This window comes from Paroedura picta, chromosome 14 (genome assembly GCF_049243985.1).
Source record: "Paroedura picta isolate Pp20150507F chromosome 14, Ppicta_v3.0, whole genome shotgun sequence".
Classification (NCBI taxonomy): domain Eukaryota; kingdom Metazoa; phylum Chordata; class Lepidosauria; order Squamata; family Gekkonidae; genus Paroedura; species Paroedura picta.
This window is the reverse complement of record NC_135382.1, coordinates 634,570-660,803: the sequence shown is the minus strand read 5'-3', so window position 1 is coordinate 660,803 and position 26,234 is coordinate 634,570. Positions and strand designations below refer to the sequence as shown.

General features: G+C 45.3%; 1 protein-coding gene across 1 annotated transcript in view; it reads left to right on the top strand.

Moving 5' to 3' along the window:
- The window catches only part of GABBR2 (gamma-aminobutyric acid type B receptor subunit 2), a 489,886-nt gene that overhangs the window by 154,195 nt on the left and 309,457 nt on the right, over positions 1-26,234 (top strand). Inside the window, exons 4-5 of the mRNA XM_077309699.1 lie at positions 22,857-22,958; positions 25,018-25,083. Coding sequence (XP_077165814.1) covers positions 22,857-22,958; positions 25,018-25,083 — 168 coding nt within the window. The remainder of the gene's footprint in view (positions 1-22,856; positions 22,959-25,017; positions 25,084-26,234) is intronic.

The window sequence follows — 26,234 nt, the reverse complement described above, 5'->3', positions numbered from 1 at the left end:
AGGTAATTAAATGAGTATGCAGTTCTTAATTTGACACTGAATGCTCTCGTGCTAAATAAAGGTTGTGACATCCATATGGCCAGATGCATGCTGACAGTTTCCCATGGACCCCTTCTCTATATAGTGAGCTAAACAGGGAATGCCAATCACTGTTGGAGCAGAAGAAGCATTCCTTTGCCATGGCAAAATGCTCTCAACTTTCTGCAGCCAAAAAGAATGATAATAAACTCTTTTGGTCTATGATTACTGGCTTAAAATCTCCAATGGGCAATGCCTTTATTCATAACATCGCAATTTATAGATTCGCCTCTTTTTCTACTACTCTCTTTAATTTTGTCCTATGTTCCCCTGTTGATTTAGGATATTCCTGATTGGTTCCCGGTTTCACACAAAGAGATCATTGATCTTATTAAGTCCCTTAAATCTAACAAGACACCTGGGGCCAAATGGCATCCCATTGGATATACTGAAGGTCATATTCCCTTAAATGGACTCCGGGGAATGGTAGAGGACAGGAAGGCCTGGAGGATCATTGTCCATGGGGTCACGATGGGTCGGACATGACTTTGCACCCAACAACAACAACAACAACAACAATTCCCTTGCTAATCTTTTCACATTAATGAATAAGTGTAGCATTCTTCCTGATTCTTGACTGAACTCTGTACTTATTCCATCTATAAAAAAGATGACATGGATAATCCACAGAACTATAGACCTATCCATCCTAGGGAAACTTTATGCTTAGGAACTTTATCCTTAGGAAATTAAAAGAGTGGATGGCTGCCCACAACAACAGCTGCGCTGGCTCCCGGTTGAATTCCGGATCAGGTTTAAAGTGTTGGTTTACCTTTAAGGCCATATGACCTTTAAGGCCATACGCGGTCTGGGCCTAGTATACCTGAGGAACCGCCTCTCCACCTACACTCTTCAAAGAGCTTTGCGTTCTACTACATCCAACCTCCTCATGGTCCCTGGCCCCAAGGAAGCCCGCTTGACCTCAACCAGGGCCAGAGCTTTCTCCATTCTGGCCCCCACTTGGTGGAACGAGCTCCCTGAGGAGATCAGAGCCCTGACAGAACCTAAACAGTTCCACAAGACCTGCAAAAGGAAGTTCCTCTGCCAGGCATTTGGCTGAGGTTGACCCAACCACTACTTCCAGTTGGCCCCCAAGCTCCTCCTCTACGACCAACACTATTTGGTTTAACCCATTGGGTCCCAGTAAGAGGTGAGCTGAGGCTCTCGCAATTTCTATTTTATAATGTTATTGTTTATGATCTTGTTATTATTGTTATATTTTTATTACTGTTACCTGTTACCATATGTCTTCCTGTTTTCTGTAAACCGCCCTGAGCCCTGAGGAAGGCGGTATATAAATATAATAAATAAATAGATAAATAAATAAAACTTACACGGAAAGAGGCCAAATTGGGTTTATCGGAAACCACTCTACATTTTAGCAGAGAAATCCATCCACTACATTGGTGGGAAATTCTATGCAGCATTAATTGATCTATGCAAAGCTTTTGACTTCGTCAATAGATCTTTATTGTGGGAAAAGCTATTGTGGGAGAAATTAGGGATAGAACATTGTCTCATATTTTTGCTTCAAAAATTGCATTCATCAAATGCAACATGTCAGATTAGATTAGATGCACAGGGCACTCGTTTTCATAAGATACCTATGCCCAAGGGTGTCAAGCAGGGATCCATTTTGACTCCCAGATTGTTCATCTTGTTTCCAATCTTCTTACGTATATGACTATAACAGATGGCCACGTTCCTAAATTGAATTCCATTCTGGTGCCTATATTACTATACACAGATGATGCTGTGGTTCTCTCTATCTCAAAGGTTGGCCTTAAATGATCTTTATGTAAGCTAGCTTCCTACTGCTAACAGAATTCCACTTCTATCAATTTTGATGACCAAAATTGTGATTTTCTGTAAATCATGGAAATGCCTTTCTCAGAAAATCAAGGTAAGAGAAATCGAACATCCAAATCCTTTGGATATCTAGGGCTTCTTTTCCAATATAAATTGAAATGGTCCTTAACACTTAATGGTCCTTAACACTTAATGGTCCTTAATAATGCCATAATGTTGGCTAAAAATAAGACACAGGCTATAACCCACTTCTACCACAAGAAAGGGAATCAATATGTCCCAGCAGCTATCAAGATCTTTAAAGCCACTGTGATGTCATGCCTACTCTATGGGATCCAATTATTTAATAAAGAGGCTGAGCGTTCAACTGCCTCTTTCTTCCACCAAACTTTGGGTGTTCCCAGTTCTGTAACCTTTTTTCCTTATGTGCTGAGTTGGGCCTCCATCCTGTTGGATTTCATGCGTGGATTGCTACCATTGAATATTGGCTCCAGATACCAGTTAATGTTCTGCCAAATAGTCTGGTGACTGCTTTATTTGTGGACCCATATATTTAGAAAGGGTCCCAACTGATAATTTCCAAAATAAAAACTTATGGCATTCACCCAGACTCTCTGGCCAATTCTGACAATGATTATTTATTCCAGGCAATCCAAAGGATAATTTGAGATATCAAAGGCCAATTCCTATCCGGAATAAGGATGTACCTTCCTGGGTACAGGCAATTGATGAATGCTTAATAGAGGTGGGCCAAGTGAAATGGGAATCCAAACCCTTTTTTTTACAGGTGCACCAACACAGAGAAACCCTGATTTGTGACATGTCTCACATGTTCCTGGGTATTTTTTGGTTAGCCCAGCACAGCCCACAAACTGACTGGCAAAATCTAGATGTTTGGTTTTGCAAGGTCTGCCCTCATGCTGCCCACCTCTCAGCTGTACCTGAAGCAGAGGGCATCCCTCCGGAATACAGGGATTTCCTGGATGTATTTGAAGACAAAGGGGCAGATTAGCTGCCACCTCACTGCCCACATGATTGTGGGGTTAACTTCAAGCCGGGACCTTGGTTACCCGTAAAGAGCCTATATGCACTCTTCAAGCTAGAACTGCAGGCACTCTGTAAGATTTTGGATAAAAACCTAGAATGAGGGTTCATCTATCCCTCAACAAGCCCAATCTCTGCTCCTGTTCTTTTGTGAAGAAAAAATGTGGAGAATTACGTATGTGCCACTATTACTGGGCTTCGAATGACATTACCATCAAGGGCCAATACTGCTCATCTCTGAACTCCCGGAGCAGGTGAAGGGGGCCAAAATCTTCATCAAATTTGACTTGCTCAGGGCATACTGTCTTCTAAGAATCCGCAAAGGAGATGAGTGGAAGACCGATTTTGGTACACGTTATGGACAAAATGAATATTTAGTCATGACATTTAGTTTATGTAATGCACCTGCTGTTTTTCATTAATGATATTTTCCAGGACTTACTATATGACGTCATCATTATTTATCTTAATGATATCCTGGCGTACTCCCACAGCACAGCACACCACATGAAACATGTGTGTCAGGTGCTCCAACAGCTATGGGAATATGGGCTGTATTTTGAACTGTCGAATCTACTTTCTCGCAACCTGTCATGGACTTTCTTGTCAGGATCAGTGCTCTCTGCTCTCTGCCATGATTACTGTTCAGTGAACCTGTCTGATTCCATCTTGTGTGCTGTGCCTTGCCGGAACGTTCCCATGTAACCAAAACGTTCTCATGTAACCAAAGTCCCTGCTTGTAGTTTTCCTTTGATTCTCCATTGCTTCGATCCTTGCATTTTCACACTGCATATCCCCCCCCCCTATTGTGAAACAATGTTGCCCGGTTCCGGTAAACAGCTTATCAGCTAACCTGAGGCGCAGGCCGTGCTAACTGCAACACCTTGGCAGGAAGCCTGGGATGGCACCTGGGTGAGGGGCTCCCCCCTCCCTTGGGAACACTCACGTTTTGGGCGGGAGAAAAGTACTGATAAGTGCCTGCTGTTCTTGTATCAAACAGATTTGACTTCTAACGTTACAGTGTTCTACTTCCAATTAAAGCTTTCTTCTCATAGAAGTTTTGTTGTGAGTTTTGTCAGCGCTTGACATTTCTGGGACACCACCTGACACCTAAGGGAGTGCAGATGGACCCCACCAAGGTCTGGGCCATTCTGCAGTGGGAAGAGGCCCAGACCCCAAAACAACTGCAATGGTATTTAGGCTTCACTAATTATTACATAACTTTCTTGCCCTGGTACGTGGTAATGGTGGTACCACTGACAAGACTCCTTGGCACCAAATGAAATTTTAGTCCCTGAAGCAGCCCTTGGTGACAGAACCTTGCCTCGCCTACCTCGACCGAGCTTGGCCCTTCACGGTGAAGACAGACGCCTGCAGTTCGGCTCTCAGTGTCATTCTCCTTCTTCCACTGAAAGGAACTGCACCATTTGGGAGCTGGAGCTTTTGGCCATCAAAGCCACTTTCAAGACATGGCAGCACCAATTAGAAGGTGTCCAATATTCAATCCAAGTATGAACAAATCATCAGAACCTGGAACACATCGAGGCAGCCCAGTGCCTGAACCAGTGGGCTGTCTTCTTAGTTCCAGTTCCACATCGAATATACTCCAGGGAGCCAAAACAAGCAAGCTGATGCCCTCTCACGCCAAACCTAATACCACACAGATATTGAGGAAGGTTCTGCTCTGCAACTATTGCCTGCATCCATTTTCTCAGCAGTTTCTGAAGGCCAAGATTTCCACCAGCAGATAATAGAGCAACAGGCTGTAGACTTCTTGACTCAGGAACAGGTCCGGTGGCTGAAGAAGCATCCGCAGGACTGGTCCGTATTCCATGTGAAACAAGGACTGCTGCAGCACCGCAACAGGATAGTTCTACCCACAAACGCCTTGCGCACACAGGTGCTGCACCACACAAATTATGACCCTGCAGCTGGACATTTTGGGCAATATAAAACCTTACAATTGGTCACCTGGTACTTCTGGTGAGCCTGGGTACCTCAGGTGTAGGCAAGTATGTGGCTTCGTGCTCCATTTGCCACCAAACCTAACATACCGTAGGGAATTCCTCCAGGCTGCTACAACCTCTGCTGGTACCTCAGGGTCTATGGCAAGAGGAAACATTGAGCTTAGTCATAGATCTACCAGTGTCTCAAAGATCCACCACCATCCTAGTGGTGGTGAATCATTTCATAAAAATGGCCCACCTCATCCCATGCTGAGGTTCAAGAGGAATGGCAGATGGCCTAGTTATTCCTGGCCCATGTATTCCGGTTACATGGGCTTCTGGTGCAGTTGACAAGTGACAAGGATGTGCAGTTTGGTGTAGTGGTTAGGAGTGCAGACTTCTAATCTGGAATAGAATCATAGAAGGGGGGGAAGCGATCCTTGAAGGGGGGGAAGGGGCCATACAGGCCATCTAGTCCAACCCCCTGCTCAACGCGGGATCAGCCCAAAGCATCCTAAAGCATCCAAGAGAAGTGTGTATCCAGCCTTTGCTTGAAGACTGCCAGTGAGGGGAGCTCACCACCTCCTTAGGCAGCCTATTCCACTGCTGAACTACTCTGACTGTGAAATTTTTTTTCCTGATATCGAGCCTATATTGCTGTACTTGTAGTTTAAACACATTACTGCGTGTCCTCTCCTCTGCATCCAACGGAAACAGCATCCTGCCCTCCTCTAAGTGACACCCTTTCAAATACTTAAAGAGGGCTATCATGTCCCCTCTCAACCTCCTTTTCTCCAGGCTGAACATTCCCAAGTCCCTCAACCTATCTTCATAGGGCTTGGTCCCTTGGCCCCAGATCATCCTCGTTGCTCTCCTCTGTACCCTTTCAATTTTATCTACGTCCTTCTTGAAGGGAGGCCTCCAGAACAGCACACAGTACTCCAGGTAAGGTCTGACCAGTGCCGTATACAATGGGACTATGACATCTTGTGACTTTGATGTGATGCCCCTGTTGATACAGCCCAAAATGGCATTCGCGTTTTTTACCACTGCATCACAGTGCCTGCTCATGTTTAGTTTACAATCCACAAGTACCCCAAGGTCTCGTTCACACACAGTGTTACCTAGAAGCGTATCCCCCATCCAGTAGGCATGCTTTTCATTTTTCTGACCCAGATGCAGAACTTTACACTTATCTTTATTAAATTGCATCTTGTTCTCATTTGCCCATTTTTCCATTGTAGGAGACAGAGAAGCTTGGGAGAGCCAAGTCCGAGTTGTCCAAACCTAAGCGGGGCTGATGTTTGTGATGCGCACGCATGCCTAGGGAAATGGGCAGTTGGGCTGTGGAGGGAGGGAGGGAGGGGGGTGAGCGGTGGAGCAGCGGTTAGGGGCATGCGTGTTCGGGCCAGGCATCAATTCCACATCATCAGCTGGGCTTGCAGCTGGCATCATGCTGTGGTTTCCTGGCACCTTCCCGGCCGCCATTGCTGCCACTAAGCAGTGTGGTGCGGTCTTGTGGTGTTCGTGACAAGTACGGGCCTGGCTCCGCTTGCTGCGTGTCTCGCGCCATGCCTCTGCGGCTAAAAATAGGGGGGGGGATCTGCTCTTTGCCAAGTTAGGCCACAGGTCCCGCACGGTTGAGACTCCCCCCCCCCCACCGGGGCTCCAGAGTGGTAGGTTTTCTAGGGCAGAGTCTGCACTTAGTTTCTTTATTCCATTGTCAATCCTGTTGAATTCAGATCGCTTTGAACTCGGATCTTCCTCCCCCTCCATTGAAACAGGAAAGTCTTCTACACGTGGTTAAGGTAGTTCAGAAGGTGAGGGGGAGCCAAGCCTCTTTCTTTCTTTTCTTGAAGGGGCGGGGAGAGGAGCTAGGCAGGGGGCCTATTTCTTTTCTTGGAGGGGTGGGGGAGAGGATCGAAAAATGCACGGGAGGGAGGAAAAATCCAGGACCGACAGAAGTTGAGAGAAATTAGGGGTTTCTCCTTTAAGGCAAGCGTGTCACATGACCAGGTGTAGCCTATCAGAGGTTCTCTACCACAGAGCTTGGTTTCCCAATCCGGATATTGAGCATTAAAAGCACTCTAAGATATCGCACAATAAAGGTAGGGTCACTCCGGATCAATCCTTCTTGCTGCAGAAGAAAAATTAAAATCCCCCAAAATCCAAACAGAAATCGCATTCTGTGTAGAGGGCAGGGACTGAATCGATCTGGGGTTGGAATAAAAGCTCCGTGCAGTTTACACCCAGCTGTTTCTCCTGAAGCATTTCAAATGCGGTTGTTTTGCTGACTATGCCTTTTATCTGTACAGTATAGTGTTCTCTCAGCACAGTTCTTTTTTTCTAAATTCCAAATTCAGTACTGGTTACATGCTTATAATAGCTGGACTGTAGCTGGACTTACAGACACAACTCTACCCACAAACGTGTGATATGGTATAGGAACTTGAAAATGGGGGCTGCAATCTCAAGTTCTGTATGGTGGTTTTAGCATTTTTTTTCCCTGTGAGGATTTGCTTTACTTTGCTGAATCTTTGTTGCTCTTTGGATGTTTCTTTTACTTTTTATGGGCTCTTTTGTGATCTGAAATTGTGTTTTTAATTTATGGCGATTTTTGATTGATTCCAGATCTCCAGGGGGTACCTGGAGGTTGGCAACCCCTGGTCAATGGTGTCCCTCTTTACCTAACTTAAAATCTGGTCACCTTAAATCAGGGAGAGTATTGGAAAACTTTCAGGAAGTTCCTAATCTAAATGTGTTAACTGTACATCTAGTTCCCTCTGCTGAACATGTTTCATATGCTTCTGGATCATATGTTTTGTGTAATCCACACCATTTTGTTTTAGTAATTTTCATCGGACAGTTTAGGATTCAGGCCTAGGGAGCCAAAGTTTCCTGAGCATGAGCAGTAAGTTCAGTTGCTCACAAATCACGTGTAGCCAGAGCTCCCCCCCCTCCCCTCCCCTCCGCTCTGTCCGTCTGGGAACAAACGGAGCATCAGCAGCATCAGCAGCATCAGCAGCCGTGGCTTATGGAAGTTCAGACGTGGACTTTCTCTTTTCTTGCTTGTTAGGATTGGCTGTGTTCTGAGTGCCCTTTTGGAAGGATATTAATGCTGCTGTGCTAATAGCCGTTGTGATTTTGTTACATATCTAGTTTTGAAGGTCTGGGTTCATGATAAATATTTCTATATTGAAAACTATATAATGTCTGGAATGGTTTTTTTTTATCTTTTGAAGCAATTTCACAGCTTGTCAGGCCGTAGCCATGCTGTCATTTATTGATTTGAACCCCTTCCGATTAGAAAGGGTGACACTTTCATATCCCAGCAGACTAGGCATGCAGATGTCTGGCTTACTATTCGAAATTATTTTTAATGATGATGATGTGTCTAATTTACAGGTTGTTCTTTAACTAGGACACTGAACTTCAAAGGGGCTGCCAGGCCAAACTTCCAAGGCGCTTCTAGTCGTCATCATCAGATAAAATGAAAATGCAAAGCCCCTCCGTGACTCCTGTCCTGGGGACCTTGGCTCTGCTGTGCAGCGTGGATACGGATGGGCTGGATTGTTTCAATGTGGGGCCTCTGTACTCCATTGCACATGATTGAAGCCGTCTTCCAAAATCTTTGCCAGTTTTTAATGTTGTGCATTATATCTTTATCTCATGTTAACAATTATTTTTCGGTATCTTGTTTAGTTTTTCACATTTTCTTTTTAAAAAACGCTTTAGCTTTTCTTTTGTTGAGTCCTGTTGTTGTTGTTAGGTGCGAAGTCGTGTCCGACCCATCATGACCCCATGGACAATGATTCTCCAGGCCTTCCTGTCCTCTACCATTTCCCGGAGTCCATTTAAGTTTGCACTTTCTGCTTCAGGGACTCCATCCAGCCACCTCATTCTCTGTCGTCCCCTTCTTCTTTTGTCCTCGATCGCTCCCAGCATTAGGCTCTTCTCCAGGGAGTCCTTCCTTCTCATGAGGTGGCCAAAGTATTTGAGTTTCATCTTCAGGATCTGGCCTTCTAAGGAGCAGTCAGGGCTGATCTCCTCTAGGACTGACCGGTTTGTTCGCCTTGAAGTCCAAGGGACTCGCAAGGGTCTTCTCCAGCACCAGAGTTCAAAAGCCTCAATTCTTTGACGCTCGGCCTTCCTTACGGTCCAACTTTCGCAGCCATACATTGCAACTGGGAAGACCATAGCCTTGACTAAACGCACTTTTGTTGGCAGGGTGATGTCTCTGCTTTTTAGGATGCTGTCTAGATTTGCCGTAGCTTTCCTCCCCAGGAGCAAGGGTCTTTTAATTTCTTTGCTGCAGTCCCCATCTGCAGTGACCTTGGAGCCCAGGAAAATAAAATCTGCCACTACCTCCATTTCTTCCCCATTTATTTGTCAGGAATTGAGAGGGCCGGATGCCATGATCTTCGTGTTCTTGCTGTTGAGTACACTCCCCTCCTTCACCTGCATCAAAAGGCTCTTTAGTTCCTCTTTGCTTTCTACCATTACTTTCAACTTTCTGCTGAGCCCTACTTGCATGTACATTTATACACTAATATATGATATACTGTGTTCTGTTCATTTGGGTCTCCCACGATCGGTATTCCTTGCTACTGCTGAGCCTTCTTGCTACATCAGCGTCTATCCTTGCTTGACAGTGCTTTTAAACTGTAGTCAACTTAGAGTGCCCCCCCCCCCTTCCAGTATGGCTTTCAGAGATGGTTCGTCCTTGCCTACACTTCCTTGGTGGTCTTTCGTCCAAGTACAAATTTGGCATTTGCAACCTGGTGGGATTGGAGTGGCCTGGCTGTCCAGAGCAGGATTCTTGTGAATATTAAAATGGAAATTTGGTCCGTGGCTTCCATTTTCATGCAATGATTTTCCCCACACAAATAAGCAACCAGTGCCTGCTACACAAGGCCTTTGTCAGGAATTGTAATGATAAAAAGTTCCTTTAATGAAAAGATAATTACTATAATTGCTATAATTTTAGATTGAAAACACCCTTTATTAATCCTGGAAAATAAAACCCCTACTTAAGTTACCTTTTAATGTTCTTGTTGATGCTTTTCTTGGTAGACATAAGTGATTTGTCTGGGTGAACAACTTTTTTCTCTTAACTCCCCTCCCTTTCGATGGAGAACCCCTAAATGTATTTAGCACAGGAATTATTAAGGGAAGAAAATGCAGCAAAATTCTTTTTGTAGGAACCATATGTTCAGTTCCCATTCATGCCCCCCCCCATGATCAACATCTGGTGGGATTATCCTTTCCTTCCCACTCTCCATTTACCACACAGACACACACAGACATACACACACACACAGAAAGAGAGAGAGAGAGACTAATACCAAAGGATTATCTAGCAACACCTCTATTCAGCTGCACTTCCATTTGGGTGAGGCTTAAAGGTAATCTATGATGAAAGCAGCATTGTTATTATAATTGTGGCTTTTAGTTTAGGACCAGCAATATAAGCTTTACTTATTAGAGAACTGGTTTTGCTTCCAAGCGGAATAATGGTTGGAACTATAACAAGCAAATTAGTTGTTAAATTTAAAATGTTGTTACTGATCAGGATAATTTATGAAATATTCTTACTTTATATTGAGGAAGTGTGGTGGAATGAAACAATGCTCCTGTCTACGTTTGATCCCAGGGGCACCTTTAAGATCAACATGGTTCCGGGCATAAGTTTTTGTGTGGCAACTATAAAAATTGATTGGTCTTAAAGGTGCTGCTGGTAAGTAAGAGTTAGGTTTGATGGTCTTTGGGACTGGACAGTCATGGTTGGTCAGGAGATGTGATTGTTGCCCCAGAATAGTGTAGCTCCAAAGCAAGCCATAAGATTGGTCCCGAAGTATTTCTGTGTGGGAACTGTTGCTTGTAGCACCAGCCTTGCATTGCTCCCCACATGGGCTTTAATGGGGACAGAAATGAGATGTGCCAGAGAACTAACTGCTGCTGCTTTCTGAGTATTGTTTTCAAGATCATAGTAGTACCAGCCTCGAAGCCTGCTGCAGTCTTAAATGCAGCGGGTGCCAGCAACAGAAAGGGTGGGCAGGAGGCAAGCCACCGGAGGTATGGAGAGACCCCCGGCCCCTTGCCCACCTCCCAGCCCCGAAGGTGCTGGGGCGGAAGCGTGTTGGCGTCAGGACTGGTGGGCGCCACAGGGGCTGCGGGTGCCTGCTCTCCTCTACTCTCAACCACTGCCCTAATGCTCTCTGATCGCTATGGTAAACATCCAATCAAAATAAGATACAGACACGCCAAAACAGTGAACATAAGGAACATTTTATTTTCATGGAAATTTTAACTCATGACAATGACAAATCAATGGGAACCCTGAGCTTGTTTCTCTGCAATGAGAGAGTCTCATCTGGGAGTGATGGGAGACAAAAACACCCGAAGTGTGTTGTAAAGGGCCGGGGGGGATGAAGTAGGCGGGGGAGAAGGCGTCCTTCGGGGCCCACCTCCAATTAGTCGACGGACCACATGGGGTCCACGGCCCACACGTTGGGGATCGCTACATTAAAAGATGGCTCTTCATTGGAGTTAATCCCTCATTTCCCCTCCCCTGTCCAGCTGCAGTCAAGAGCTTTTTCGTTAGGAGCCATTAGGGTCCTGAACTAACTTATTTTGGGGGGAGCCACTGATAGTAACTCCAGGACCTCAGCCTGGTTTCAACCATAGGCCTGACGGAAGAGCTCTGTCTTGCAGGTCCTGCGGAAAACTGATAATTCCAGAAGGGCCCTTAGCTCTTCTGAGAGCTCGTTCCACCAGGCTGGGGCCAGAGCTGAAAAAGCCCTGGCCTTGGTCGAGGCTAGGTGAATGTCCAGAGGGCCCGGGATGACCAGCAGATTCATACCCACAGAGTGGAGTGCCCTGCGGGGGGCACAGGCAGACAAGCGGTCTTGCAGCTACTCAGGGCCCAAGCCGCGTATAGCCTTAAAGTTTAAAACCAAGACTGTCATGGCCCCGTCTCCAGAGGGTGCCTCTGCACCACTGCCTGAGCTCATTCTGCCAGCTCCCTCGGAGGAAGAAGTGGAGGAGCTGGAGCAAAGGAGCAGGGTGCTGCTTAGAGAGGCAAGTCCCGATAGGGAGCCACAACCGGGTCCCAGCCAGACAAGCACCATGCCCTCTGCACCAGCATTACCTCAGCCTGCAGCAACACCCCTGAACAGCCCAGGAGGGGATGCAGGAGGACAGCGTTGGCAAAACGCAGGCAAAGTGCTCGGCTTAGACTACAGCAACAGGCTAGGTTGGGCTCAGGTGGGGCTCATTCATCAGAGGAAGGCTGAGTGCCAGGTGCAGCCACTTGGTGTGACAGATCAGCTTGTTCTTAAGCACAGCCGAAGTGCTTCCCAGTGTGGCTGCAAGTTTGTGCACATGTCCACCCGTTGCCTTGACTGGTTTCCTGCTCCCTGATGCTTCGGCAAAGCTCTGTTTGATTAATTCCCGGCTTGACCTTGGTAAAGATAAACGACAACTCTTTTGGTTCTCCTTTGGACTTCGTCAGCTAACAATTCCTGATAAGACCTGGACTGGACTTTTTTTTTTATTATTCTGAGATTTTATTGTTTGTTGTTATGTAAGGCATTTACAGAAAGGTAAAGAGAGAAAAAGAAAACGACCAGCTAATAAATAATTATTAGTACACAGTCTATACATCATCTACGCGTGTATACAATACATAGTATATTCTAATATTATCTCAAGCAATATATAATCAGTTCCCATTGCTAGTTAGTCCTAGCCTAAGTTACTTCTGTCTTTCTTAAGTTTACAAAAAGAATGGGGAGAAAGAGAGGAAAAAAAAAAAGGAAACAGCCGGCTAACAGAGTAATCATTAATCTATATAAAAACACAATCCATTCTTATCTTGAAACGTACGTGCTCAATTCCCGTCGCTTAAATTATAAAGAAAAAAGAGCAATCAACTAACCAAATACTTATTGATACATATGAAAGTATAGTTTGCCATCCTCTTTTAACATACATATTCAGTTCCCATCACATATAAATCCTCGAAGTTATTACCATCTCGAAGTTTTTACCATCTTTCTTAGCAAAATAATTGTTAATACATATGAGAGTATAATCTGTTATAAGAATATATTCTATTATTATTTTAGGTAATATAAAGTCAGTCCCCTTAATATATTGGCCCAGACCTAAGAGTTACTGCTGCTGTCTTGTTGATACATATGAAAGTATAGTTTGCCATCCTCTTTTAGCATACATATTCAGTTCCCATCACATATTGATCCTGATCTAGAAGTTATTACCATCTTTCTTAGCAGAGTAATTGTTGATACATATGAGAATATAATCTATTATAAGAATATATTCTATTATTCTTAGGTAGTATAAAGTCAGTTCCCTTCATATATTGGCCCTGACCTAAGAGTTACTGCTGCTGTCTTTCCCACAGGAAGCCAAGAGAATGCTCCACTGTTCATCACATTCTTCAGGTAGTCTCAGAAAATGAAATTGTGTTCTTTTCCATGATGTATCTGCTTGCGGGTCTCGAAGTATTTGTGTTTCTTGATCCACCACACTCAGCAGTGTCGCCTGATGGTTCCTGCATAGAGTATTTCTGGTTGCCTTTCTGTCAGGGCCAAAGAAGTCTCTTGCTTGGTTCTTGCTTGCAGTCGCCTTTAAGTAGACTCTGTATACTTTGTCAATCCGGATCTCTTCCTCTTGTCTGTAATGTTTGAGGCTTTTTGCAATTTCCTTCCTTGGATCTGTTTTCCCAAGTTCTTCTAGGACATCTTTAATTTTATTACTCCTAGCTTGTGGTTCTGCTTGCAGTGTTGCCTCCCCCTTCTGTTGTCTGGCATCTGGGTTTTGGTATGTTGCCAGCTGGTTTGTGTTTTCATCAGCTGTTTTCTTCAAACCGTCGATTCTATCTGAGAGCTCTTTCCTGGTATTTTGAATTTCATTTTCAATCTTTTTAACTGCTTTCAGTATCTCTAGGTTGCTTTTGTTTAACAAATAAAATATCTGTGCGTTTGTTAGATTTTCCGTTTCTGTGTGCAGTATCGCGAGAGTTCGGGTGTTTATCAATTTGCAAAATCACCGTGTTCTTTCAGGAACTTCCCCTGAACTCTCATTAACAAATTCTCAAGCTCTTTCATTGTCCGTTTTAGCGAGTATATTTAGCTGGCTTGCCTCCCGGCCGAAGAAACAATTCTCTTGTAAATTAGTTTGGGCAAGGAGCGGAGGGGGAGGAGTGGAATTGGAATGCCTATCTTGGAAGAAACTGAAAGCAAGCAGAACACTCACATTTTTTGCGTTCCTCCGGCTACTGCTCCCTTCAAAAGGAGAGGGGAAAAAAAGATGCTCCAGGAAGAATGCAGGCTATTATCAGCTGGTCGTTTCAGGCTTAGAAAATTAGTCCAAAATAAAATGTGGCGGTCGTCCTCTTGACCCGAAACGCTGACAGCCTATAATCCAGGGAGAGAAACTCCCTAAAGGATTGGAAACAGCCCCAAGAGTTCCCTAGAACTTCCTGGGTAGAAAGGTGAGGTGGGGTTTGCGTACCCCTCCTCTTTTCTGCCAATTGCTTCCACAATTGGCCCCTGTCAGGCTTCAGTGATTGCAAAGCAATCCTCTCAGGATGCCATCTTGACCACACCCCCTGGACTGGACTTTTGACTACTCTCTGGTACGCGCTTTGAACTTGCTTGACTCGGTAACCGTGCTTGCCCTTGCACTAACCCTGCGTGTGCCCGGCTAGGGCAGCACACAAGACCTTAAACTTGATCTGGAAACGGACTGGTAACCAGTGCAGATGACGTAACACGGGCTGAACGTGGGCCCTCCTGTCGGGAAGCAATGAGGAAGAATGACACGGAGAAGGATTTCCTGCGAAAGACCTCTCGAACAGAGGGGAATCCTTTATTTATACATACACGTAAATCATTTCAAATAATCCCGCGAGGTAGCGTGGAGCAAATTGATAGGCTTCAAGTAATCCTGCGAGGCAGCGTGGAGCAAACTGATAGGCTTCAAGTAATCCTTTTAACATATGATGTAATTGTTGTGCTGTAGTATCCTGATTGGTCTAGGTTAGATGCAGAGGTGCAGCCTCAGAGAGCGTGGTTTGCCAACGCCCTCAGGCCGAATCTCTACATCTCCCCCTTTTTTGTTTTAAGGCAATGATAAGCCCGATACATGTTTCGGCGCTGAAAAGTTTCATGGGATTGGCAACACATTACCCATATTTTATCACTGTGATTTTTGGGTGTCCAATTATGAAATGCCGAATTTTTTGCATGACAACAAAAACAGAGACCTGGCATTGTGCGCTGATATCGAAATTGTTGAAAGCGCTTAACTTGTGAAAAGTTCCCTGCAAATAACTTTGATTTGTCTACATTTTGTAATTCAGCCAGCACCATCTCAGGTGAATTAAAGGGAGTGGGGATAAATGACATAGAAGCTACCGACAGAGGGGATTCATAGATTAAAGACACATTTTTCCCATGAAATTGAAACATATAAGCAGCATGGCGGACCCAGTGATTAGGCGCAGACATATAATGCGGAGTGGCAACCCCACTTGGTAAAAACCCACACATACAACATAACCAAATAACAACAGAATTAAAATGTAAGGCTGTTATAACAGCAGCAAGAAAGTTTTCCAGAGTTTCTGGAAGTCCTTGGTCCTTGAGTTGCTGCTCGGCTTGATCAGACAGGCCCCCCAAGTCACTGGGGGGTTTGGATGTCTTCCCTCCCCATTTTCTCTTGACCACGGGCTCCATCTCCTGCAGCTGCAGGTTGAACTGAGGAATTGGGTTGCTTAACCCCTGATGCCAACCATTAAGTGCAGGGCAGACACAACAAGCAGGAACCCACCCAGAGGGAAGGGCAACTGCTGCGTAGCCCCAGCCCCAGGTAATCAATGGGACTGGCCCGTACCACCTCGGGTCTGGTAAACGACGGTATTGATCCTGGGGCCGAGGAAGAGGGACGTCGGTCTGGAAATGATGCTGAGTCCTAGCTAAAAATTGAGAATTAAAAGAAATAAGATTAAGATGATTTAGAGTAAACAAAGTACTTGAAAGCAGGGATTCCTTGTCTAAAAGGAAAATCCCAATTCCCCCTTTTTGTTTTAGTTTGTCAAGCATGCGTTTCAGGGTCCCATTGGCACGCTCTACAATCGCTTGGCCAGTGGAATTATAGGGAATTCCAAAGACATGTTTGATGTTCCATTGCACACAAAATTGAGTGAATGCTGTGGAGCAATAAGCGGGACCATTATCGGTTTTGAGCGCGGAAGGAGTGCCCATGACCGCCATTGCACGGGTAAGGTGAGCGCACACATGCTTCTGTGTTTCCCCTTTTTGAGGGGAGGCATATATATAACCAGAATACGTATCAACACAAACATGAACATATTTCCACGGAGAAAACGGGGGAAATTGTGTAACATCCATTTGCCAGATTTGGTTGGCCCCGTACCCACGGGGGTTCACACCAATGGAGGGGTGAGACGCCTGATTAGCGCATAGTGGACATTAGCTTGTACTTCTGCCAAAAGAAGGTGGAATTCCTTGGCTAATGCCTTTGCATTTTGATGATGCAAGGCATGACTCTCAATTGGAGACTGAACAACAAATGAAACAAGAGAATCAGCTCAAGCATTTCCTTCAGTGAGAAAACCAGGAAAAGGCTTTTCACATGAGCTACATACATTGGAGCTGTTCACTGTTACAGTGATTTTTGTACAGCTAAAAACACACTTAATAGTTGTTCATCACATACTGGAGACAAATATGAATAACACCGTTAGGCCATCTACTGGGACATCAGTAATAACCCTTTTCAAAGAAAATGACAACTGAAAACGTTAGAAACAAGATAGAGCAAATACTCATTTGGAAGGAAACCTGGAGGCTTAGAGCTTTCATAGTTATCAAGCATTGGACCAAACAAATTCAAAGAAAGAGAGGGACTCCATGAGGCAGTCTCATCTCCTGTTGAGGGCTGGAATGGCTGGAGCGCCAAGAGAGAGCTAATCACACATTCCAGTGACAAAACAAACAATTGACCTGTGAAAGATTAGGGCTGTCTGATATAAATCAGGTAGCCTGAGTCAAAAACAAAATTGCAGTTTCTCCTTTAAATAGACAACCCAAAAAAATTGACCAAAATAAAATATTCTAACTGCTAATTACACATTAAAAAATTGATGTAATAAAAACTGTGGACACACTCCCCAAAGAGGTTCTGTGCCTTGTTTTTACCCAAAAGGTAGCAAAACATAAAATAAAGACAAAAGGATTTTGTCTTATATAAAAATTTCTACCTCCATCGTAGCCAGGCATTTCCCTGACCTATAAATATTACGCAGCTAGACAGCTCTGACTGATAAAGCTCTATTGAGGCATAGCAGCGTTTCAGTGAGCATACTTCCTAACTGCTGACCAAAAATTTTAAGACAGAACTCCACTCCCCCCCTTCTTCCTTGAAGCGGGAGTCAGGAAACAAAAGCTAAAGTTCTTCCTGGGCTGTAAACAAAGGATCATTCCTGTGCTACGGAAAACCTTTTAGTTGTGTAGATTAGTGGGTGATAGGTAAGAAAGCAAGATAAGTTTCTAACTAAGCTCCTAGCATAGGAACTGGAAAAAGAGAGCCTGATTCCAAATTGTTAAACAGCACTCCTGCTACTGCAGCTGGAGGCTCTATCAATTACAGCCAAATTTTAAATTTTAAAATGTCTTTAGGTGGCTAATCATCAAAACCATGAAAACATTATTTGATACATTATATAAGCCAATTGAAAACAACTGAGTAAAACACAGAAATAAGAAAAGAGGTCATTAATGCAAAGCCAAATACAACAGTTCAGTTCTAATCCACTGGCATGTGCAGTGATTGAGAAAAACAAGCAAATCTCTTTGTGAATGGAATACCATCATTTTAGTGTCACAACTGAAAAGATCCTTTCTCAGGCTGCCACCCATCTAACCTCAGAAGGTGAGGGTGCTCGAGCAAGTACCCTAAAATACTGATGCAGATTGTGGTTTAATGCATATCGCTTCTAAAAATGCTTGCTTATAAGAACAAGACCATATAAATCTGTAGAGAGATGGAAAAAACCTGTTCTACAAAATCTTTCCAAAGCACGTTGTAGAAGAGAAGAAAGCTGAAAAATTAGAGAAAATGCATACTTTGTAAGAGGAACAGAAATTTTAATAAGGTCAGTTACTAAGAATTATTGATCCCTGATAAAGATCATTGCAAGCATCTGGAAAATGAACAATATTCCCGAGGGCTTTACCCTGAGTCAAAAGAAGCTTGGTAGTCACCTATGCCAAAATCCCAGCAAGATTTTATCATGCTTGCAATATCTGGATCACGGCCCAAACCCTGAATAATGCATCTATTTTCTGAAATATAGTTTTCTTTAGCTAATTTCTTGAGCAATTCAGCTTGGGCTTCCTGATTATTAATCTGTGCTTCTGTAAGGTGCTTGATGAAATCAAGAAAGAATTCAGAGACTTTCTGCCTAACATTAGTGATCCCCTCTATCATTCCTTGAAAATAAGAGGATTGTAAACCATTTTCCTTTATAGCCTTGTTCAACTCACGCAGAATTGAATAGGGAATGGCTTCCCACGTTAACGGGATCTGCCTGTTTTCCTCTTCCCCACGTGGTTCCCCCCTTGTTAAAGGAAAGAACGCTGGGGTTTCTCCCTCCCAGTCCTCAGAGAGATCGAGCTGACCGGCCTGACGGGCAGCTTGAATCGCGTTAACGATCTGGGAGTGGCCCCCAGTCCTTAATGGCTGCGAGGCGACAGGTTTGGGAGTGGTCGGTGTAACGGCCACTGGTAAGAGAGTGGGATAGGGAAGGGGTGAAAATAGCAGATTTCCAGCTTCTGGATTCATGACTTCCAGCGCTTTGTGTACTTTCTGCCATGTCAATAAGATCAGCATGGGAGCATGGGGCTCTGCCTTTAACTCCCTCCCTATTTTTTCCCAGTCTCCTAGTCTTCTGGTCCCCGCTAAAGGGTACCACGGGCACTGGCAAGATACTTCTTGTATCAGTTCCCAGAGGTCCTTCACCGAAATCGCCTCTCCTGTGCACTGTCTCACTGCCTGTTGCAATTCGTCAGCATGCTTTACCTGTTCCTTAGACAATGATTCCCCCATACTCACCAGGGAGCCGTAGCTGATCGTGCACGAAGACTCTTTTTCTGGTCGCGGTGAGCACAGGGCCTGGAATCACGTCGGGTTCGCCACTTGTCGGGAAGCAATGAGGAAGAATGACACGGAGAAGGATTTCCTGCGAAAGACCTCTCGAACAGAGGGGAATCCTTTATTTATACATACACGTAAATCATTTCAAATAATCCCGCGAGGTAGCGTGGAGCAAACTGATAGGCTTCAAGTAATCCTGCGAGGCAGCGTGGAGCAAACTGATAGGCTTCAAGTAATCCTTTTTACATATAAGGCAATTGCTGTGCTGTAGTATCCTGATTGGTCTAGGTTAGATGCAGAGGTGCAGCCTCAGAGAGCGTGGTTTGCCAACGCCCTCAGGCCGAATCTCTACACCCTCCAAGGTGTACACAGCCGCATTCTGTACTAGCTGTAATTTCTGGGTCAAAGCCAAGGGTAGGCCCACGTAGAGCGAGTTGGAAGTAACCATTTCATGGATCACTCTGGCCAGATGATCAGAGGACAAGTAGGGCGCTCTTGGCTGCACTTGGCGCAGATGGGAAAACGCCATTTGGGCTACCTGTGTGACTTGAGCCTCCATGGAAAGGGAGGCATTGAAGATCACCCCCAAGTTTCTGGCGGTTGGTGCAGGTGTCGGTTGCACCCCATCCAGGCATGGGAGGCGTGCTTCCTGGTCCTGCCCTCGTCTCCCCAGCCACAGGATCTCCGTCTTGGAGGGGTTGAGCTTCAGGCAGCTCTGCCTGAGCTATCCAGCCACTGCTTCCAAACATCTGGCAGATGTTTCCAGGTGGGAGTCAGTCTGTCCATCAAGAGATAGAGATGGGTTTCATCCGCATATTGGTGACATTCCAGTTCATGACTCCAAACCAGTTGGGCTAGAGGCGCATATAGATGTTGAACAATGTGGGGGAGACAACCAACCCCTGCGGAACCCCACAAGGGAGCCCCGCAGGGTCTGATAACTCATCCTCCACAGCAACCTTCTGTGATCAGTTCTGGATGAAGAAGACCAGCCATTGTAGCACAGCCCCCTTAATCCCAGCTCCGGCAAGGCGGTGAGCCAACAACACATGGTTGACTACATAAAACATGGCTGACAGATCTTAAAGTACGAGAATGGCCGACCTGCCCCAGTCCAGCTGGTGCCAGATGTCTTCCAACTCAATATTTCTACTCAAGGCCATAGTAGGGATATATGGAAGAGAGCCCTGTGAGAGATTACTGCAATGCTAAGTAGGGTCAATAAGACCTATAAATATCAAATCACAGAACCAAAGAAATAGATCTACTAAACAGGTCAATACAGAATAGAATAACCAGCTCATGGCCAGAACCTGTGATCATGGCAAGAACATTTGAACTTGAGATCAGGTTCATTACAAAATTTGAAGAATTTTAATTGAAAACAACATTGGTTCATTTGTGGCCTCCCCTTCACCTTATACACTTATATCTGTCAGTTTTGAGATCTTGTAAGCCGTGCCTGTGTTTATTTACTGAGACCTATCTTACATCCTATCAAAAGATACACCTCTGTGTAAAGGCAGCCAGTTTATGATCTCGGGTTTGTAGAGAAGCCATACATTGCTGAGACTGGACAAAGACTTCTGTTTCCTGTGCAAATGTCTAGTTTAGCTCTCAGTGGGAGATTTTGGACAAGGGTGTGTCGACACAATATGCCTCTTTGACCTCTTGGGAGAAAGGTTAGATGTAAAAGTAAGAAAGGATGTGACTCAGAGCACGCAATGTGAAGAAAACATTAAGGGTTAATTAAAGGGCAGGGTAGAACATCCATCCACTGTGGGAAGCACACCAGGTTCTTCTTTATAATGCAATGCTGGTCAGAGTAGCCCAGTTGAAGGGCTTTTCGAGGTGTAGGAAGGGCTGCCTTTCCAGCTAGGCTCTTAAACACCCCCCTCTCCCATACAATTCGAGTGTCCACACGAGACAATTCAGGTGCCAATATTTGACAACTTCATAGAGAATGATCAGCACCAGTGGTATTTCAAGTCTTGTTTAGATATGGCTGTATTACAGTGAATATCAGTAATTAGGGTTAAAGTAACAACCCTTAACCCTAACCCTTAACCCTAACCTTGTTTGGTAATTGCTCCTGGAACAGTGGCTGCAAACAGACCCTCCTTTGTGTCAGAGGCAGACAGACTAACAACTAGGCTTCTGGATTAAAAGAAAGCTTTATTGATAGCAGTTCTGATCACTCCAACGTTCGTAGTCGATTCTGATCGATACATGGAAAGCACGCACTTATCAATGGTTCATTCCCGCCCAAACGCCCCCCATTCCCAGAGAGAGAAGTCCCCCCCACACACACACACAGGTGCCATCCTGGGTGCTCCTCCAGATCCTCACCAGGCTGTCTGTCCTTGGGTGACAAACAGTCCTCCCTTCCTGATAACAAAGTACAGAGAAACATTTGCAAGAGGGGAGCACAGCATGAAGCGGACACACAAAGCAGTAACAAAATAGTTCAGGGTCATAAAAGGGTTATAAAAGGTTACTTCAAACAGCACACAGCAAACCAACATGGAGTCTCTCAGGTCAACCACAAATCATGGCAGACAGTGGTCCCCAACCCCCGGTCCTCTTCCCCAGCTGCTGCCTCGGGGGCTGCCCTGCCACTCTGCCACCGGCTCACCTTTGGTGCTCTCCAGCGGTCGCCATAGCTGGGGCTCCCCCTTGGGGTGGCTGCTGGCAGCGCCCCCCCCAGTGGGTGGTGGGAAGTCAGGGGTGCCGGCAGGAAAGCAAGCGGAGCAGGGGCTCAGGCGGCAGAGGCGACGTCCCTCGGCAGTAGACTACCCCCCCCCCCCGGGCCTCAGTAAAATTGTCAAACGTTGACCGGTCCCCGGTGATAAAAAGGTTGGGGACCACTGATGGCAGAGATCAGAGGGACTGATCCTGACACTTTGGTGCTCGTGGGATGACTCCTTAGAATCTGGGAGGCAGCCTGGGCCCCGGGGAGCAGTTGGATCCCTGCCATCCCTTCAGTGCAGAGCCAAAGGAATAGGCTTAGTTGAGGTACTGAAGTCCCAGTTTACTTACAAGTTAGAGGAACAACCACTGAGGAAAATGGGAGATATCTAGAAACCGTTCTGGTTGGATCCTACACTAAACCAACATAGAAAGAAGAGACTCTTTACTTTACTTTTCTTTATTCTGTATACATTTTGTTAATATTGTTAGTAGCCTTGGGCTAGGGCAGTGATTGTAGTAGGTAGTTGGCTTATATTCATGTACTTATGTATGAGAAAGGGAGGTATTGATATGAATTGACAGAAGGCACCCAATTTCCTCCAGGCCGGACTGGCCAAGGGTTCTGTTTTGGGGGGGGGGGATGGGGTGGCATCAGCTGGGCATGGAATTGGGGTTAGTGTGGGTGGGCAGGCAGTTGCGACTTCCCTGCAGTCTTATGAAAGTGTTCCGTGAGATTACTGGGACAAAACTGCATTGGGTGTGTGGAAAGAATGTTCACAAGGTAAGGCCCAGCTTCCCTACGGTGGTTAATGGATGGAGGATTTGAAATGTAGGTGCAATGGGATTTAGGAACAGGCAGTGCTTTGCAGCTCTGCTTGGCAGGACTTTGGCTGCAGTGGCAGAACCCGTTATGTGCAGCAGAGAGGCTGGATCTTAATCTTGTTTCCTGGAATACTCGTTGGGAAATCCTCGCTCTCCCTCCGAAGATTACTTACTGTAACTCCTGTCCTGCATGGTCACTTCACTGTACAAGACGCAGCACAACCCTCTGACCAGTCCCTCCCTTTCCTTCTGGAATAGGTCCGGAACGACCTGACTGGTGTCCTGTATGGTGAGGATATCGAAATCTCAGACACAGAGAGCTTCTCTAACGACCCCTGCACAAGCGTCAAGAAGCTCAAGGTGGGTGCAGATCTCCATGCCATTTCAAGAGCAAATTGGACATGAAATCTCTCTGACAATGGCATTAAGGCAGGGTTGGAACGCACATAGCATACCTGACAAACCTATTTTATGTTTTGACGTTATATCAGTAATTGAGTACTGTGTGCGAAAAGGAGGCACAGTTATCACATATACAATTACCTTTTAAATTACGCAAGATTAGACGAACAGTTCAACAGGTTGGGTTGACCATTGGAGGAGCGGCCTTCGTAGTGACTGGTCTGCAGAGGAACTGCCTGCCAGGTGTTTGCCTAATAGCCACTTGCAGTTGCAGAGGATTCTGAGAAAGGTTTCGCTGCAGGGGGGGGGCTTGTGTTGCAGGAAGGTGGGATTGCATGGAAACGCAGTTCCACCATCCTGCATGACAAAAATCAAATGCCTCATTTGGCCCCGTGGTGCAGGAAAGCGCTGCAAAGCCAAGTGGGGCGTTTTCGGCCCCCTGTGGGCCTCTATAGGATAGAGATGGGCCTTTCACTAGATAGGCCCAGTTGACCCCCACTTTGAAAAAGTGAACACGGGAAAATCTTCACATGGGGCAAATGAGGGCCTGACCCTCAGCAGGCTTGGGAGGGGGCCAGCCTGGTGTCGTCGTCATGTGGAAGCAGGAATTAGCCCCGCTTCCACATGAGCTCCTGCCCAGCCTTTTCCACCTGTGTGGAATTGGCCTTTCTCTCTCTCTGCTTGCAGAGGGTCCTCCAAGCTCTAGGTGGTGGCCTTTAGGCAAACAGCCCTTCAGCTTGGACCCCCTTGCTGGGTATGCTCAAGCCTTAAGTACCTGCAAGGATTGGAAAAACAAAACACGTTTTACTCAGTTGCTGCTAGCTATTTGGCAGGTTCCTCCCCCCTTTCCTCCCTGGCAGGAATACTTCTGGGCATATTCAGGCCTTACCTATCTTTTCATAGAGAAACTGATGGTATCAAAAATGCTGGCAGTCTAGCCTAATCACTTTCTCCACTCTTATTGAATGGTGTAGACCTAGAGGAAACTGCTGGAATTAGAAATGAATATAGTAGAGGAATAACTTATCCCTGCCAGGGTCGAGACTAGAGACTGACTTAAAAAAAGAAGAAAGAAAACTGAGAATTCAGAAAATGTGCTTAAACAATCACTACAGCGGTAGAGTGATATTTCAGTATTTGGGGATTTTAAAAAACCTGAAACCACCTGTCTTTGGTGGAGTGAGTTTAATGATGATGGCAGCCCGATCACTGAAAACTGAGCTGGAGGTGAATGGGGCAGAGAACACGACTAGAAATATCATGCACTGGGGAAAAACTGTCTCAAAGTCTGCTTCCAGAAAAAACATTGGGGTAAAAGTGGTCTCAGAAAAAACCTATAAAGACAGTCAACAAAGTCAGTATTAACATCCTATGAAATGTCCAGAAATTAGAAATCCAAATTAAGGAAAATTATACACAAACCAGCCTTCTGGTATAAATTGTCCCTAGGCTCACAAAGTGTGGGGAGAACCAACAGACACTGTAAGCTGTTTCCCTGAGAAACACAGTCTGAATAAGCACTTTGCAGTCGTGGCAGGGAGACATTGCACCACCCCTTAAAGGGCCAGTTCGTAGGAAGCAAGGTCCCACAATATTGAGGATTAAAAAAGGAAACATCGATGACAGAATATATCAATAGATCAGCAAAAGTGAAATTACCCATTTCGTTTCAAGATTTCCAGTTTTTGCTAAGAAGCAAAATTTTGCAACTGCATTTGAAACTGCCTTTGTCCTATCACGCAGGAGGAATTTTAGCAGGTGCCCCTCTGCATATTTCAGGTAATTATACAGGGCCTTAAAGTGATAAAGGGCAGGCACTATCCGTTTGTTTCTTTTGGTTTCATATAGGCCTAAGGGGGGAGCATCCACCTTTGCACTGGAGAAAGTTTGAAATTGTTAATGTTCGCTGGGGAGATTTGGCCATGATCTGAAGCTAGAACAGCCAAGTAGGGGAATTTTGAAGAGGAGTCATTCCAGCACGTTGATTCCGTTAATGTGTCGTTTTTCGTTTCTGCAGGGTAATGATGTTCGAATTATCCTCGGACAGTTTAACGAGGAAATGGCAGCAAAAGTATTCTGCTGTGTAAGTTGGTTGTTTTTCTTAAGTGGTATTCCTGGATCTCCCCCAACGGCGGGATCGTCTTCATTGTGGAGCTGCTGGCCTTAATCTCCTTTGAATGAGGGTGCCCAGGAGGTTTGTGAGATCATTGCAGTTTCCTTTATTTCCAAGCAAAGCCTGGTGGAAACAAAAAGGCACTTCCAGAGCAGGTAGCAATCCCAGCGACTTTGGCATCAGTTTCCCAGAAACCAGCTCTTGCTGCCAGTTCCTGAGATGATCCTGAATCAAAGGGTCTTCCTCCCATCCAGGTAGAAGAAGAAGAACAAGAACAAGAAGAAGAACAAGAACAAGAACAAGAAGAGTTGGTTCTTAGATGCCGCTTTTCTCTACCCAAAAGAGTCTCAAAGCGGCTTCCATTCACCTTCCCTTTCCTCTCCCCACAACAGACACCCTGTGGGGTGGGTGAGGCTGAGAGAGCCCTGGTATTACTGCTCGGTCAGAACAGCTTTCTCAGTGCTGTGGTGAGCCCAAGGCCACCCAGCTGGCTGCATGTGGGGGAGTCCAGAATCGAACCTGGCACGCCAGATTAGAAGTCCGCACTCCTAACCACTATGCCAAACTGGCTCTCTTGAGAAGTATTGCTGCAGCACCGCAAACTCGGAAGCCAATTCACTCTTCAGGAAATCACCCACTGACATTCAGAATCATTAGTGTTCATTCACTGTTCCTGGTCTACTTGTAAAAACCTTTCATAGTGATTAAGCTGACTGGACTCAGAGTAGCATTTTTAACATATATTGGGACAACACAATTTTTAATGTCTGACTGAAAACTGAAATTTGTCCAATCTGTAGACGCCTTATTTTAAAGCATGAAATTAAAATCTGGTCCATGCTTAATAGTCATCTTGTACTCCAGAGCTAGATGTTTTATAGACAGTGCTGTAAGTAGCTATTTCCACATAAAAGTTGGCACCAAGGTCATTCAGAGTCTGAGATACAGGGAAAATGGAACCCTGGCACGCGTAGGATGCATTTCCATAGCCATATTTCCATGGGTGTAACGACTTATGTTTGTGGAACATGATTTTCTCCCACTGCAGCCCCAAAGGACTCCCTAGATCTTGCTGTTGAGGGACAGGGAATCTGCTGAAACAGCTTTGGAGTGTGTGCATG